The sequence below is a fragment of the Gorilla gorilla genome, chromosome 10, assembly GCF_029281585.2.
Source record: "Gorilla gorilla gorilla isolate KB3781 chromosome 10, NHGRI_mGorGor1-v2.1_pri, whole genome shotgun sequence".
NCBI lineage: Eukaryota > Metazoa > Chordata > Mammalia > Primates > Hominidae > Gorilla > Gorilla gorilla.
Genome location: NC_073234.2, coordinates 94,777,772 through 94,795,090, shown reverse-complemented (window position 1 = coordinate 94,795,090; position 17,319 = coordinate 94,777,772). Strand labels below are relative to the sequence as shown.

The following is a 17,319-nucleotide window of genomic DNA, read 5'->3' as shown; positions in this document are numbered from 1 at the left end:
AAAGGAGGAATGACCAGGACACTGTTATCACCTGAGTTTGTCCCTCCTCTTAGGGCTGGTGGTATACCAGGAACCAAAGTGTAGCTGTTTGCTGTTTTTGTCTGCCCGGTATCTACTTTTCTTTTTTGTTAATATCATTTTTATTTTCTTTTGAGGAGCTATTTTTCCCCTATCTCCTTGGCTCTGGGTCTAGAGACATGGCCTAGTTTTGGCTGAAGTAAATACTGTATCATCATCTGGCTATGGGGATTGTTTTAAGAACATGTGACCCAGTCATACAAGTCAGGTTTGGGAATTTTGGTGGTATAATTGTGAAACAAACACTCCCTGCAAGCCTGCTAAGCTGGAAGAATATGTGTGAAGCTGCCAACGGTCTTCCCTGTTGCTACATGGAGACATAGCAGCTTGGCAATGAAGTCAATACTAAGGATAGCAGAGTTTATGGGGAAGGAGGAGAATGAGAGAGAAAATGATGACACTGTTTGTGGCTTTTGATCCAGCTGTTCTTAAAAGTAATCATCCGCGTTGAACTTCCTGGTTTAGGTGAGCCAGTGGTTTATCTCTTTCTCCAAAGCTTCCTACTTTTTTACCTTTCTTTCTCTCTTTTTTCCTTAATACCACTTGATTTAGATTTCTTCCATTTGCAACTCAAACATTCTTACCTATAAAAAGTGTCAGCACTTTGTTGCAGAATCCAGAGGAGGTAGGAAGTTGACAGAGTTAAAGTGGACAGCTGAAAAGGAAGTGAGTCCCAACTTGCTAAGTATAAAATACCTCTTAACCTTGTGTGTGCCCTGGTAGGGGCAAGAATATTTTGCACAGGGGATAGGCTTGGCTGGCAGGATAGTTACTGTCAGGGAAAGATGAATGTGACAACTTTGGGGATATTCATTGGTGGGAAGAAGTGGGGAGGGAAGAAATCAATATAGTTGAAATGCGGATTTAAAAATGTATATAACAGCCTTAGAACTTAGATTACACAAATCATCAGCATGTTTGCATGGTGCTTTTATTTCTGGGTCTCTCTTGATGGCTCCTCTCGCATAATTATTACTCTGTATGCTTTGGAAAATTTTTTTGTACATTTAGTACCAGGCTATTTCTCATTTTTATTTTCCTGCTTTTTCACCTTCTTATTCCAAAGTCACCGTGTGACTGTTTTATGGTAGAGATTTGTGTGCAGCCTAAATCAGTTGCTAAACATCAAAGAGTCCTGTGCATATGTAATAAAGATGTGTTGCAGTCGGGGTGGAAGGTAACTGCAATCATGGTTGGAATTTTCAAATCTGTTAAGAGTAAACTCTCTGCATAAATAGAATAAGAATGTGATTTCCTATGCATGTTTTATCAGGTGGGGGATGACTTGTGTGACTCAGAAACATCTGACTCTTCTGTGGGAAAAATGAAAGCACTTAAAAAGTGTTTGCAGCTGGTAACAGGTTTCCTAATGCACTGATCATTTGCTGGCTGTTCTCATTCCCACCTTTGTACTCTGCTATATACTTGGGGTGGGGTCTGAGCCTTTGCAGACTATTTTCCTAGAATCCCTTACCAGCTGGTTCTGCCAATGGGAAGCACTGGTTGTAGTGGAAAGGAGGAGAAGAGATTATCTTCCTGCATTCAGCTTCTATCAATTTCCTTCTAGCAATAGTGAGCAGACTGGATCAGCGTTTTCTGGGAGTTCCCTCACCTCCAGGGTGGGCCTAATACCCTTTTGTGGTCCTAGAATCATGGGGTCTCCATGCAACCTTCTCCAAGATTCCAGCCCCTCCTTTCCAGTCCCGGGCTCCATGAATACTACATTTTCTCTTTTCTTCTCCCAGCCTCAGAGTTGCTAAGTACTCATCTCTGGGTTACTCTACTGTCTCTGCTTTGCTTTCTCAGCTCTCCCTTATGCAGCCACTTTCCTATGTTAAAATCTCTCACTGAAATATGTGAAATGGTTTTGTTTTCCTGGCTAGTACACCGAATAAATATCTTTAATGTATTTATATTAGACCTTCAAACCTTTTAGGAAAATGACATTGAAAAAGGATGAAGTGAGTTTTTTCTTTTTGATAATTCATTAAGGAATATTCTTTAAATAGTTTTGGATCAAATTTCAAGAGCATTTTAAGAAACAGAATCCTCACCATTGAAAACTAAACGATTGTGATTGTTTAATGCTGTTTTTTTTTTAAATTTCTAAACCAGTTGTGCCTTAAGTTTCATTTTATAAACTTAGATTTTGAACCCTTTGCCAGCAGCTTCCTCACAGTGTATAGTTATTAAGTGATCTTTCCACTGGTTGTCTTAGCAGTTTGGGTTTAGTTCCTATTTTTATTTGGCCATGACTGATAGAGCTGATTGAAGGAAGTATAATACAGCCAACCTCAAAGACTCCATCATGAATACACTTGTCAAGTGAGATAAATTTTGCAGAAGTTTTGCTCACTCCCTGACTTGGATGACTCCTGCCAGTTCCTTTAGTACTTCGCTGTGTTATCCTCTCTAGAAAACTCTTCTTGATATCTCCTCCCCAAAGAATGTGCTGTGGGATGGGATCCCTAGGATACAGATTCTGAGATGAAACTGTACATGAAGGGGTTTTACTGGAGGAAGTGCTCTTAGGAGCAACACCTGCAAAGCACTGAAGAAAACCAACAGGGCAGAGAAGGAAGTTGAACTGCAGTGCAGTTGCAAAAGCAGTCTCCACTAACCCCTGGGGCTATGAAACTGAGATGGCGCTTCAGAGATTCCGAAATCAGCAGCCGATTGTGGGCTGCTCCCAGGGAGGGTGCATAAACTTAGGTGAGACAGCTTCCTTCTGTAGAGCGCAGAGGAACACAGCTGTCAGCTTGTCAGCAAGCACCACTTCCAGCAGCTGCAGCAAGAGTACCTCTCTGCTGAAGGGGGATCATGGTGATACACCATGGTATCTACTACGATTGATCCAGTAAAAGTCCTCAGGGATAGGCCGGGCACAGTGGTTCACACCTGTAATCCCAGCACTTTGGGAGGCCGAGATGGGTGGATCACGAGGTCAGGAGATGGAGACCATCCTGGCCAACATGGTGAAACCCTGTCACTACTAAAAATACAAAAATTAGCTGGGCGTGGTGGCGGGCTTCTGTAATCCCAGCTACTCGGGAGGCTGAAGCAGGAGAATCGCTTGAAGTCGGGAAGTGGAGTTTGCCGTGAGCCGAGATCGTACCACTGCACTCCAGCCTGGCAACAGAGCGAGACTCCGCAAAAAAAAATAAAATAAAATAAAATAAAATAAAAGTCCTCAGGGACCCAACACCCTTACTTTTAAGCCCACATCACAGTGCATTGGGATAGTGTATTTACATCAGCCTGAAACTGTGGGCTTCAGCGTCCAGTACAGTAGGCACTTGATAAATGTTAAATTTAGTGGAGGAAAAGTATTTACTTGTTTCCCATAGCGATCGTAGTAGGCATAGAATTTAATGTGTCATACTGTCCTCTGAAACTGGGGTTTAAATAGTTTTGTTTTCCGTCCCATTCTGGAGAAGTTGTGTGACTTGGGTTCTGGAGTGAAAACCCTGAAGGACACATGCTGGGCAAAGTGAAAAGCCTCAGAGTACGCCAGATGAACTGATGACACACAGGAATAGAGAAACACATGTTGAGAATGACACTGCCCAGGAACACCACGCGGTCATGGCCAAATGCTCCCGGGTGTTGTTTTCCCTCTAGCTATTCTGTACTCAGATGTGACTCAGACGCTGGCATTCAGTGCAGTTTTGTTTAGCTGCTGCTGCTTCCAGGAGTCCCCCAAAGTCAATAGGCCATTGGCTTACCACCAGAGTCAGGCAAGGAAAAGAGTGGGAACGCAGCAACATCAACAGGAAATAAAACATTTTTATTGAATATCTGTGTAATATGTTAAGTCATTTTTAACAACAATCAGAAAACTACTGTGGAATTCACTACACAAAGTGAAACAAAATTTAAATCACCTCATCAAAAATGAAGGTAAAATACAGCTGAAATTGTTGGCTCGCAGGCCACGAGCCATATGGCAGAGGAAAACACCCCAACATTTCTACAAGATACAGGGAAAACCCACACATAGAAACACTCAAGCAGGCAGTAAATATACACAAAGGCAGCTAGGATCTTTCTAGAGCATCAGATTCTAATACTTTACACAGCTTTGTCAGAAGGGTACATGTGGCTTATTTGAGGATGAATCTTGGTCATAAAGCAGGTTCCATCACTGACTTGTGAAAGAGTGAAAGATGGCATAGTACCAACTAATTCTATGGTGACAATCCCATGTCTGGCAGTGTTGCAAGAGAATGCATTAGTGGTATTTTAATGCAAGAAATAATGTCTATTCAGCAGCTTGAACCTGCTTGTTTGAAAGTGTGGTTTCATTGTGAACAACTTAAAGCTGAATACAGTGAAATTAAATGTCATTTGTGGTATTTAAATAATTTTTAAAAGCCAGTCAACTCCCTCTCTTTGGTAGGGTTTGGCCCTTTAAATTGGAAAGAGTCTTGTTTGAATTTTCTGTTCAAACCATTATTTAATTTCACATTCTGACTTGTGTATATTTTCTATTACCTATGTTTTTTAAGAAGTATGGACCATTCGCAGATGGTTATTTTCCTTTTATCCTTTATGTCTATGCCAATTATAAAGCGTTTGCTATGTCTGGCCTAAAAGGCAAAAGCGCTTGCCCCTTCTTTGATAAGGAAACAGTAACGACAGGAATTCTAGTTTTACTGGGAAACAGCCAACCCCATGTTCAAAGCCTACCATCAGCCCTTTTTGAATTCTCTTTAGTTTTTGAAAAGACATGGTGTGATATCCTGAAGACTGAACATGAGGCCAATGCTTAGTTTTCCTCCATTTTGTTTTGATATTTGTGAAGACAAACTTTCATTTCAGAGCATCACTACTGTCTTGTGGCCTGGAAATTAAAATGGATCACAGAAGTGAATGGGACAAAAGGCTAGATGCAGTGTGGGATAATAGGCTGCCCTTCCACGAAATGGTTGTCTACCATAGTGGGGAAAAATATGGAATATTGCACAGTGCTTGACAAAATGCTGTGTTCCACTCCATTCTATGTATCTTCCTTGTCCTATGCATAGCTTTTCAGTTCTGAATTGGTCCTTTGTAATGAGAACTGTTTGTGCTACACACACCTTGGGCAGTGCAGTAGAAGGGAATGGCAGTATTGTTACAATATCACTACGGAATAAATTGAGTGCTATCCACTGAGGAAACTACGGGTCTAAGCACACACGGCAGTCACAGTGTTACACAGAGCAGTCCTTTAAGACTCTTATGGAATGACTAGTAGCTTCATAATAGTGCCATTTACTACATAATAACATTGAAAACGTTTAAAAACTCCTCCTAAATCAAGCATCTAGTATACATAAGAGGTTGCTTCAGTTTTCTAGAACTTGTTCTCGGTTTGTTTCACCTTTTTTTAAAGGACAAATTAAAACTTACTGAAGTAAAAAGAGCATATAAAAAGATCACTAGCTGTCTGTTTTGGCTTAATTGAAGTGCATTCAGAACTATGGCTAATTGTTGTTGGTTTTTGTTTTTGTTTTTCTTTCATCTTTTGATGGGATTACAATACTGTCTGTTTACCACAAAGTAATTTTGTGTAATAAGCACAGATTGTTGTGTTAAAAATATCCTGCATTCCTTCTAACCTGGTTTTATATAATAAAATATTTTGTTACAAACTCTAATGTGCAAACCTTTTGGAATTATTGTGGGTGTGAAATCTGGAACAGAATTCACAGGATGCACATTTTGTATAAAGGTGATAACGGAGAGCTACTTTTTTCTTTTTAAATAGTCAGGCAATATTTCATAAATGTTGACTTCTCCCCTTAGCTTCTTCTCCCCCATCCCCAAACAAATGTGTGCACCACACACACACACACACACACACGGAACACCTTGTTGTTATTCTATATGCAGTAATATGAAATCATTGACTCCTGTTCAGTTGCTTCCTCAAATATAAGAGTGAAGCCATTATTTTAGCTTTGTAAATATGTACAGACAGGTGCTATTCTGGTTTGTGGCTATGCTTCCTTGAGGTCAGCCTGGATGCTGCTGCTCAGATCATGCTATTTTGCCTGTGTAGGAATTCTACAAAATTGGATTCACCCACCAAGTATGTGGTGTAAATTTATCTTGGTACTCAAATGATTCAATAGAAAGCTCAGGTTTAAGTTGTCCTTTAAGATGTCAGTTTAACTGTACTAGTGCCTTACGAGTTGATATTTTTGCTGGAATGCAGACGATACTATATTTACCGTATAATATATTATCAGCTCTCCTATATCTCAGTCAATTTACATGGTTTAAAATAGAACATCTTATTAAAAACATCTAGATATACACAGATTAGGAAACGCTTACGACATACAAATACACAAACTAGAAATAAATCTTTAGCATACTGGTATATACAACAGTGTGATACAATAAATAATTTCATTCATGCTCTATCTACACATCATATTGCTTAAAAGAAGAGTAGATTTGGAGGGCAGTGGTATGATGAAGGACTTAGGGGCTCTCTACATTTAAATTTGTGCAAATTAAAACAGGATTCGAAGTACCACTGAATTGTGTTAGGAATGCATGGCTGGAAAAATGAAAGGACCCATATTACTGAGGTATTTACAGATACTGGCTAAAGAGCACTATATGGGCAAATGCAGAAAGGCTTCTTCTTTCCTTTACTTCTTGATGGCCAGCATGGCATCAACTTCCTCCTCTACCTGCAGGGTGTGCCACTGGGCAATAGGTCGCCTGGGGTTGGCCAGCATGTCTGACCAGTGTCGCAGCTCCGCGCCGGTGCTGTTGTAGCCCACAAAGACTTTGCCGATGGCATCGTTCTTGCCAATCTTGTCATAGTCCAAAACAGTTACCACCACCTGCACTTTCTGAAAGAAGCCATGAAATGAATATGAATCATCTAGCTCTAGAGATAAGGCCCGACTATAAAGCGTCCTTGAGCGCTAAAGAATTGGAAATAGAAGAATCAATCTCCAAGAACTAGGATGAGGATGAAAATGGCTTGAATCTTAATACTCCAACGTTAATTTTTATTATATACTTTGCACTAAGTCTTTTACATGAATGAACTCAGTTACTTCTCATAATAGATCCTATTAATATTGCCATTATACAGGTAAGGATGCTTGAAGCTCTGAGAAGTTATATAACCTGTCTGAGGTTGTTTAAGGAATGAGTTGTTTGGTTTTCAGAGCCTATGCTGTGAACCTCCAGGCCATGGAGTCTGTGTCAACTTGTGCTAACCTCTAAATTCATTTGCTTCAGTTGTCTTATCAGTGAAAGTTCTGGCATTGGTGTTCAGCCCACTCTATTTGATTACAATTCCCAAGGCAACCACGTGCAATAATCTGATTTCTGGGGGGGGGGGGGGGGGGCGGGGGACAGCATGTTACAAAAAAATTAATATAGAATTACTATAGAATTTCAACTAATCATATGATTGTGAGCATAAAACATGATAGTATAGTGAAAAGTATGGTTAAAAAGTAGTAATAAAGATATTTTTTTCTCATCCATACGTTCTCTTAGTAAACATTTACTGAGTAACTACTATGTATCTGGCATTGATATCAAATGGAAATATCAGTTTAGGCTACACAGGATTTATTCAATGATTCCATCAGATTTTGAAAGTTTATTTGATAACTTCCTTTTCTGAATGATTGAACTGATAAAAGCAAACCTATACCATTATGGTATAAAATATATACTTTTTAAAAGCAAATTTCAGTTCTACTTCCTAAGTAATGAATTTACTTGGCAGAATATGTGATGGTTTCAATCTAGCAGCTGAGTGTAAAGGTAAGAGTTTAAAATAAATGGAATATGTAACATTTATTGCCAGAGTTGAAAGTAGCAGAAAATGTAATTATAAAAACTAGGGCCAGGTTAAGAACCAGCTGAGTTAGGGCCCTTTAGTGGACTTTATATGCTGGAGACTGATTTATTATATTAATGAAATGAGAAATGTGATTGATATACAGCTTCAGAGCAGAGAAAACAATCACTTCTGCAAGTGGAATTTAGAATGTGAAATGCAACACATTGTCAATAAAACGGACAATCTTCCCTTGGAGTGATTCCACTGTGAAAGGAATTAACTATCCACTGGATAGTTTCTGGAACAAAGAAGAGGGCTATACTGATTCTTAGAGCTTGTTCTAAGCAAATTTATCAGGAAGCAATCATTTTGTAATGAATGGGGTGGGGGACATGACACACAAAGGTAACAGAAGTTTTTAGAGTTTGATTATTCCACTTAGGAATGCATTGATTAGTAGCATTCAAGACAAAATATCCTTGTGAAGCCTTTGGATTAATGTTTCCAGCTGCATATGTAGTTTATTTCTACATTTGGGGGAGGAGGGCTTACATTCTCACATGCATTTGGAAATTAGCATATTTTGCTTCTTTCATAATACATTTCATAGGGATAGAGAAAGACAGAAGGACAGGCAGATTGTCTTATAACCTCAGGATAAGGGAAACTTAAGCCCCTATTTTAGCATGTGAAATACTCAATTATTTTTTTCTAGAAAAAGGTGAAGACTAGAAAAGTTGTCTCCTATAAAAAAAGGAAAAAAAAAAAAAGAACAAAGTGACTCAAGGAGCAGAGAAAGAGGGATACAGTCAAAGGAATGCTCATTATTTCCATGTCTAATGTATTCTATATTGGGCTTAGTTTCTGTCTGTCCTGACAAAACGTTATTGCCTCTGAAATGCTGCCCCAGAAACCTAGCATGTGTCTTATTTTTAATGTGCTTCACTTTCAATATACCTGCATTTTCTGCAGTTTGTAGTTGAAAAGGATATTTATTTTAAAGGCATAGAATTGTAGCTCAATGGGAGTTTTCATCTCAATGCCTTGCTTTATATTATTTTGTGGAATTAAAAAAATTAAATGCCAGGAGGTGTTAGTTTCCATAGGAAAAAGGTCTTAGAACTCAAAAAAGTTCACTGAATAAATATTGCCAAATAAATCGTTGGAAAAAATTGATGTCTTGAGGGTTTGTGAGTGGGTCCAAAGCAGGGGGCCCGCTGGTTCAGGCTAGTGAAAAAGTTATTGGGAACAGGGAACCAGTGTCCTCTGCATTTACTTATGTAACAGATGTTGAAAGTAAATAAGTATGTATAATTTGACACCATGTGAAAATTTATATGATAAAGGTTGTATTTAAAACTATGAACCAATATGAAGATGGTAGAGTTATTGGTTATTTTTGGTCATTTAAGACTGCCCTATACTACACAGTAGCTACCAGCCACATCTAGCTATATCAATTTAAATTTAAATACATGGAAGTTAAATAACGTTCGTTGGTCAAATTAGTGACTGAGGTGCTCATTGGCCAGCTGTGGCTATCATATTATTGGACAGCATGGATGATAGAATATTTCAATCATCAAAAAGTTCTATTAGACAGCACTGATTTATATACCGATTTAATCTTGTTAGATCTATTTTCTAATAAAATGTTAACTTGAAAAAGAGAGGACATTAGCATGTGAATAATAATGATGATGATGACAGGACCATTTACTGTGTGTTCCTATGTATTGGGCGCTGTTCCAAGTGCTTTTATATGCATAATCTCACTTTGACAAGGACTCTGTTATCATTCCTATTTTACATGTAAAGAAATTCTAAGCCTCAGTATTTTCACATATAAAATTAGGATAATAACAATAGTACTTTTCTCATAAAGTTCTTCTAAGTAAGTATGAAATGAGATTACATACATAAAGTGGTTAACTTGGACCTAGGCATATAATATATATATGTATAATGTGTGTGTGTGTATATATATATGTCTTTGGATTAATGTTTCCATGAAGAAAGCTAATATAATAGCTATACTTATTTTATATATGTATATATTATGTAGCTATACTTATTATATATATAAAATATATATTTTATATATATAAAATAAGTGTAGCTATTATATTAGCTTTCTTCTTGGAATAAAGCTGTGATTAATTCATAAGATACTGTCTTCTAAGAATAGATTAAAGGTAAATGAAGACACAATTGGGCATATTAAGAGTGGTATGGCACTATTCACAACAGCCAACATATGGAATTAACCTAGGTGTCCAACAACAGATGAATGGATAAATAAAATGTGGTACATATACACAATGGAATACTATTCGGGCATAAAAAAGAATGAATCCTGTCATTTGTGGCAATGGATGAAACTGGCAGACATTATGTTAAGTGAAATAAGCCAGGAACAGAAAGTAAACACTGTATGTTCTTACTCATGTGGAAGCTAAAGAAAAGTTGATATCATAGAAATAAAAGGTAGAACAAAGGATACTAAAGACTGGGAAGGGGAAGGTAGGGAGAGATTTGTTTAAGGATACAAAATCACAGCTACATAGGAGGAATGAATTCTAGTGTTCTGTACCACTACAGGATGGATATAGTTAACAATAACGTATGATATAATTTCAAATAGCTACAAGTAGGATATTGACTGTTCCCAAGACAAACAAATGATAAATGTTTGAGATGATAAATATGCTAACTACTCTGATTTGATTACAATGCATTATATATATGAAAACATTACTATGTGCCCCATGAATACATACAACTACTATTTGGCAATTAAAATAAATAAAATAAAATAAATAAAGAATATTTGTTATTCTGGACCTTTAGAAGGTTCTTTGTTGTAGGTTTGATGTCTGCTCTTTGTTTCTCCTTCAAGTTATGGGCAAACTTGTGTATCACTGAAAATATACACCTGCACCAATTATTTAATAAAATGTAAAAATAGTGTTGCTTTATGCAGTTTGACTCTCTGATGCCCATTAAAGATTTGCAAGAAATGGCCCAAAATTATTGGATATGAACTTTAGATTCTTATAGGCTAACTATGGAGATGGGGTGAGAAAATGTAAATATTTTCAAAAAATCCCTAAATGATAAGATTGCATGTTATCATTGTGGCTACATATAGCAACTTAATAGGAACATATTAACTACAAGGATATTTAATAGAATATTTCCCTTCATAATTATGGTCTGGCATATTAAGGCTCCATTTTTAATAAAATAGCCATCCATTCCAACTCAGACACGGGAAGCTGGATTTAAATAATTGAAAATACAACTTAGCCTACTTTTTCTATTGTTAATCATCTTTTAATAAAGACTCAATATGCTGCATATTTAGCATCAACCAAAAATATTTCTCTTATCACTATTTTTTGCTCTAAAGATCTGATGGGGAGACTTATTTATGGCCTGGGAGTAAATAGTGAAAGCTCATAGTTTTCTCTGGGCTTTTTAACTTTTATAGATGCACTTTTTGAGTTAGCACAGTTGTTCTGTTGATTTTCTTTTTCCTACTTTATTTCTGCTCAACACAGTGCCAGCTGTTTTGGGCAGATGAGTCAGCACATCCTGTGCTGTATATTTTATCCTATCCTTCCTGATGTAGCTCAAGCATCAAATGTGCATGGGGAGAAAGAATGGCAGTTCTAATGAAGGCATGTGCACTGATAACTTACAAGGTCTGTGTGTATAATTTATGTGGTCTGAAGGAATGAAATTGAGTGGGAAGACAAAATTATGTTTGACATTACCTGGATTTGTTCAAAAGGTACTTCAAAGCTGAATGACTCATTGTAGTAGGGGTTAAGTGTGTTCTTTTTAATTGTTGTCTTTTTCTTCTTCAGCCTCTTACCATTCTGCATCAGATGAATCTTCACATAAGGATCTGAATGAAAAACAGGAAACAAACTTTAGGAGATCAGAGACACATATTTTAGATTATAAGTTAGCTTATAAAAGAACTAAGTATTTCCCACAGGTAAATAATTATATAGCATGTATTTAATATTTTTTAAATTCAATACTTTTTTACTGAAATATTTTAAATAACCTATGGGCATGATTTTGCATGATAGCTCAATATTTATAGTTTGATTTAGAAGATGAGAGTAGCGGTATGCTGGTAAACCAGCTCTTTGTGGGAATAAAAAGTCTTAACATGCAGCATTTCCCTATGTCTATGGTATATATATACCCCAGCCAAGGCCAATGTCAAGCCACTAAGCTTAACAATTGGCTTGCAAAATCCCTGAAAAATTAACCGTTCACTCTTGTGAGCTGGCAAAGGGCTTGCCTGCAGCACAACACTGTATGGGAATAAAACACTTAACAGAGAGAGGACAAAGGAGCCATTTCATTCATTCATTTATTCATTTACTCAATCAATATTAGTTGAGTACCTATGATGTGATAGGCACTATTAGGCCCTAGGAATATAGCCTCAACACAACAGACTATCCCTGTCTTCACAATGAAACTTCAGACTGTAGGGGAAAATAGACTAAGTTTATATAGAAACAAAAGACATGAAACTACAAGTTGACAAGGGTGCTCTGTAAGAAAAAAGCAGAATAGAGATAATATAGGAAATACCAAGGATGATATGGTGAGTAGTAAAGTAGGAAGGGAATTTAGGTTTTAGATTGCTCTGTTAAGGCATCTATGGAATTAACATTTAAGCTGAGATGTGAAGGTTGAAGGGTGAGATGAGGCCAACTGAGCCTAAATATTCCTAGGTGGAGAAGAACTTCAAGTGTTCGAGGAGAAGAGAAGAGACCGGTACACACTGAAGTAATGGGAAAAGGAGCATAAAGATCCCCTGAGCAGTTTCCCTAAAGCCCCATTAGGCAAAGATTAATAAGTCACTGGAGAGGCAAGACAATTCCCATTTACAGCTCCCATTACTAATGGATGAATGTTGTACCTTCAGGTCACTAGAAACCAATGCTCACGGTTGAAAGGAAAATCTCTACTGCTTTTCTTAAACATTTTTCCATTTCATATGTAATGCATGTTCATTATAGAAAAAATATCAGAAAGCAATGATGACCAAAAAGAAAAAAAAATTTAAATCTAGGATTTTACTTTCCTAAAATAACTACTGTGAAGCCTTTCAAATTTTCTTTCCTCTCTCTCGGAACATGTAGAGCTGGGAGAAACTTTCCAGATGATCTAGTCTAATGCCCACCTATTTTTAGAAGAGAAAACTGCAGATGAAAAAAGGGTATTTTTATCACCCTCTCCCTATTCCCAGTAGAACATAATTCCTAAGGGACAGACACTTTGTCTGTCATATTCACTATTTGAATTTGCTAAAACAGTGCCTGGCACATATTCAATTTTTGTTGAATAAGTGGAATTTATTTAGGGCCTCAGCCTGGGTCTTGTGACTCCCAGTCCTGACTTTTTCCCACTACCCCAGAGCCTGCATTACTATGATATAAGTTGTTAGGAGATTTTTTTAAATGTTACATCCAGTCCAGGAGATCATAATGAAGATTTTCATCAAAATTAAGAATATCTTTAAAAACCAGGCCTAGAGATGTAAAATCAACTCCACAAACTAAAGAGTTGGTCAGTTAACAAAAAAATCCACTGTAAACAGTTGTAAATGGAAGCAAAAAATGTCACTGATAATCCATGTTACTGTTCACAGCCAATGTTGATTTTTGGTTCAGAGACCTTGTTTGTTTTATAAAGTTCCCTAGCTCCCCCATCCAACGCCTTGCAATTTTATAAAGCTAGTCATGTCTCCAGTTGTTCTTTGGGACTGATGAAATACATGTATATACTATATATGCCTCCTGTGTTCATGTGTTGAAACTTTGTCAACCTAACTGAGGCATAGGTTTTCTCAAGAGAAGCACTCTGAGTATCTTGATTCATTTAACACAATAAGTGATAAGAAAAAACCTTGCACATCTGCCATTTCAGTAAGCAAATTAAAACCCAACAGGATAGTTTCAGATTTTGCTAAGAGCTCTGACATGATGTTATTAATGCCTTGGGGAGAATAGGATAATTTAAAAAAGGTTGATCAGGAAAGTGCTCATTGAGAAGGCAACATTTTAGCCAAGAACTGAAAGACAAGAAAGAACCAGTCATTTGGCTGTATGGTGATGCTTATACCAGCCAGAAGGAGCAGTACCTGCAAAGGCCCTAAGTTGCACCTCCTTCTGCATGTATGAGAAACAATGAAGGCAGGGGGAAGAGAGGTAGATGGTGAGGTCAAAGCGTTAACTTAGGACCTGCTGATCTGTTGCTTTCGTAAGCAGAGGCTGTCAGTTCTGATGATTCAGATGTATTCTACAATTTCATGATACATAAAAAAGAGAACAGAGGGTTGGGGGCTGGGTGCCGTGGCTCATACCTGTAATCCCAGCGCTTTGGGAGGCCGAGGCAGGTAGATCACCTGAGGTTAGGAGTTTGAGACCAGCCTGACTAACATGGTGAAACCCCATCTCTACCAAAAATACAAAAATTAGCCAGGCGTGGTGGTGCACACCTGTGATCCCAGCTACTCCAAAGGTGAGGCAGGAGAATTGCTTGAACCAGGGAGACAGAGGTTGCAGTGAGCCAAGATCACACCACTGCACTCCAGCCTGGGCAACAGAGCCAGAATCTCACAACAACAACAACAACAACAACAACAACAGCAGCAGCAGCAGCAACAACAACAACAACAACAACAAACAACAGGGCTGAAAGTGGAGCAGGTTTGGAACTGCTATAAACGGGAAGTCTTGGTCTTTGCCTTCGCAGATTGACCCTGATACAGGTACCGAAGCACTTACGTTGCAGGCAAAATTCCCAACTTAGTCAAAACAAAAGCTGGAAGAAACTTAGGGTTCTTTATCAGCTTTTGTGCCTCGATAAGTCTAGACTATATGTTATGTACCTGGGATGGGCACATTTGAGCATCTTCTTAGCCCAAAAATCTGAAGTCTTAGATTGCGTCTCCATTTTCTCCAGTCTTGATTGCCAAGGAACAAAGTGTCTTCTAGTTCTTTCACTGTATTGAAGTCTTGTCCTGAACTTGGGTCCCTTTAGCGATATCCCTAATCTCTTGCTTAGCTTGTTTGTAACTTTTTCTGAGATCTAGACCTTGCTCCTACATCCTCAGCTACTGGTTGAGTTCTCTAAATGGAAATACACCCGCCTATGAGTCACATTTGTGCTTTAAGAACACAATTTTAAAAATTCTAAAGCAAAGATTACCTCTCCTACAAAATAGGCCTCTGGATAATTGAATTTGTTCTGTTTTAGGGTTGTTCTGCAAAGCAAAATCCTTGTCAGTCTCTTGGTGGCTTAGAAGTCCTTGTGATTGCATAACAAAACACAATTTTATGGAAATAATAAAATAAGATGTAATGAAACTCACAAATGTTGCTCTTGCTTTTCCTGAGTACAGCTCCTGGACAACATGCATAGCATCTAAACATTCACTAGGTTTTTTGAAACATATAAATAGCATAGGAAACCTGCAACCAAAAAATTGGGCTACTGTCTCTAGGCACTCTATATCTCCGTAACTGTATGGATTCATTCTGTTCCCCAAAACAGGAACTCATGTATGGATTCATTCTGTTCCCCAAAACAAGAACTCATGGAAACCTTCATCATCTAAATACTGACACCCCGTCTTCAATGTCATTTAGATAATCCTTCTTGCCAATGAAATAGACGCAAGACATGGGACACTTCACTTCTTTTGTTTAATTTATCTTAAAAAAGTAGTTGAGTCTCTCTCTCTTTTTTTTTTGAGATGGAGTCTCGCTCTTTCACCCAGGCTGGAGTGCAGTGGCACAGTCTTGGCTCACTGCAACCTCTGCCTCCCAGGTTCAAGCGATTCTCCCTCCTCAGCCTCCCAAGTAGCTGGGATTACAGGCACATGCCCAGCTAATTTTTGTATTTTTAGTAGAGACGGGGTTTCACCATGTTGGCCAGGCTGGTCTTGAGCTCCTGACCTCAGGTGATCCACCTGTCTCGGCCTCTCAAAATACTGGGATTACAGAAGTGAGCCACTGTGCCCAGCCAGAAAGGCTGATTTTTTTTTTTTTAAAGAATTCAAGCCAGTCTACCCTGACTCCAAACCTGCTGCTCTTTGTGATATGTCAAGAGACAATTTAGTACAGTGTTTACAAGTACAGACTCCAGAGCTTGGCTCTGCTTTTTTCTAGCTGTGTGGTCTTGGAGAAGTTATTTCACCTCTTTGTGGCATAACTCCCTCAACTGTAAAGTAGTAAAAATGATAATGCCTAGCTCATAAAGTTGTTGAAATTAAATTGAGTTACCACATGGAAAGTGATTCAAAGTGTGGCTGGCACATTTCATTGTTAATTATTACTATGGTTTTATGAAAGCGCTATCATCTAAGTCAGCATCTGTGAATCAGACTCTCCTTCAACTCACTTTGCTGAATTGGTAACCACCATTAGCAAATGGGAAAAAGTCCTCCCATTTGCTGCACAAGTAAGCCAAGCTATTCCAGTCCCAATTTATTTCTGGAAAGAAGCATACCCACTCTAAACAACTGGTTCATTTTGAAGAATGTCATCATGTATGAGATAAAAGACAAAGGGAACATTTCTTTCATTACCACCTATATGAGGTGGTCTTGCACCGTGAGATGGAAACTGATTCAACATCCTGTAGAGTTTGCTCCCGTTCCTGACATCAATAGATCAAATTACACACAGCTGAAAAGTTACACTCAGAGTTCCAGGTGGAATCTTATTACTGAGGCTGTAGGATAGTGTAAATCAAAACTGATTTACTGAGCTTCTTTCCAGATTCTGAGGCCAGCTAATGTTGATACACTTAGGCATATTATGCCTGAAGTATCTACTTTCCTTATTCTGCTGAAAATGAGGAATTAGAGAAAAGGAATCCCTCAGGCTTGAGGTTTATTTTTGTTAGAGATGTGGTAGTATGTATTGGTTGTTGGAGTGAGGTAATATCCATACCTCTTCCCTTACTTTTTCTCGTGACTCCTTTCTACTCTGAGAAAATTCTATAGTCTGTTTTCTTCTTTCTGGTTTCCACTTAGCTGTAAAACTACCCTGCACCCCAAACTCTTTCCTATTCAGAATGAGGAATAGGAAGTCACTGTGTTAAAGCTACGGGGATATGACTTACCAAATCAAATCAAATTGTTCCTCAGCTCCAAGACAGTGGAGACCTAGAACACTGACTATGCCATGTGAGAGGGAAGCAGAGGATCCCAGCATGGTGACCAGATGACTACTTTGGTCTCACTAGCTATTTTCAAGGAAGAGGATACAGACCTTGTTTGACTGGTTTTGTAATTACTTGATCAGCTCCAGTCTATGAGCAACTCTAAAGATGAACTAGCAATTCTACAACTCTGCCAAATGGGCAGCCCCTTCTGAATACAATTCATGGGG

General features: G+C 38.1%; 1 protein-coding gene and 1 long non-coding RNA gene across 4 annotated transcripts in view; one reads left to right on the top strand and one right to left on the bottom strand.

Moving 5' to 3' along the window:
* The first annotated feature begins 338 nt into the window (after nucleotides 1-338).
* The window catches only part of LOC129525958 (uncharacterized), a 62,250-nt gene continuing 45,269 nt past the window's right edge, over nucleotides 339-17,319 (top strand). The window contains exon 1 of the long non-coding RNA XR_008670533.2: nucleotides 339-543. This is a non-coding gene — a long non-coding RNA (uncharacterized lncRNA). The remainder of the gene's footprint in view (nucleotides 544-17,319) is intronic.
* The window catches only part of SYT1 (synaptotagmin 1), a 577,710-nt gene continuing 564,237 nt past the window's right edge, over nucleotides 3,847-17,319 (bottom strand). For all 3 annotated transcript variants that reach the window (XM_004053612.5, XM_055358751.2, XM_019039060.3), the window contains 2 exons: nucleotides 11,665-11,798; nucleotides 3,847-6,932 (listed from right to left, as the gene is read on the bottom strand). In XM_004053612.5, coding sequence (XP_004053660.1) covers nucleotides 6,726-6,932; nucleotides 11,665-11,798 — 341 coding nt within the window. In that variant the 3' untranslated portion in view covers nucleotides 3,847-6,725. The remainder of the gene's footprint in view (nucleotides 6,933-11,664; nucleotides 11,799-17,319) is intronic.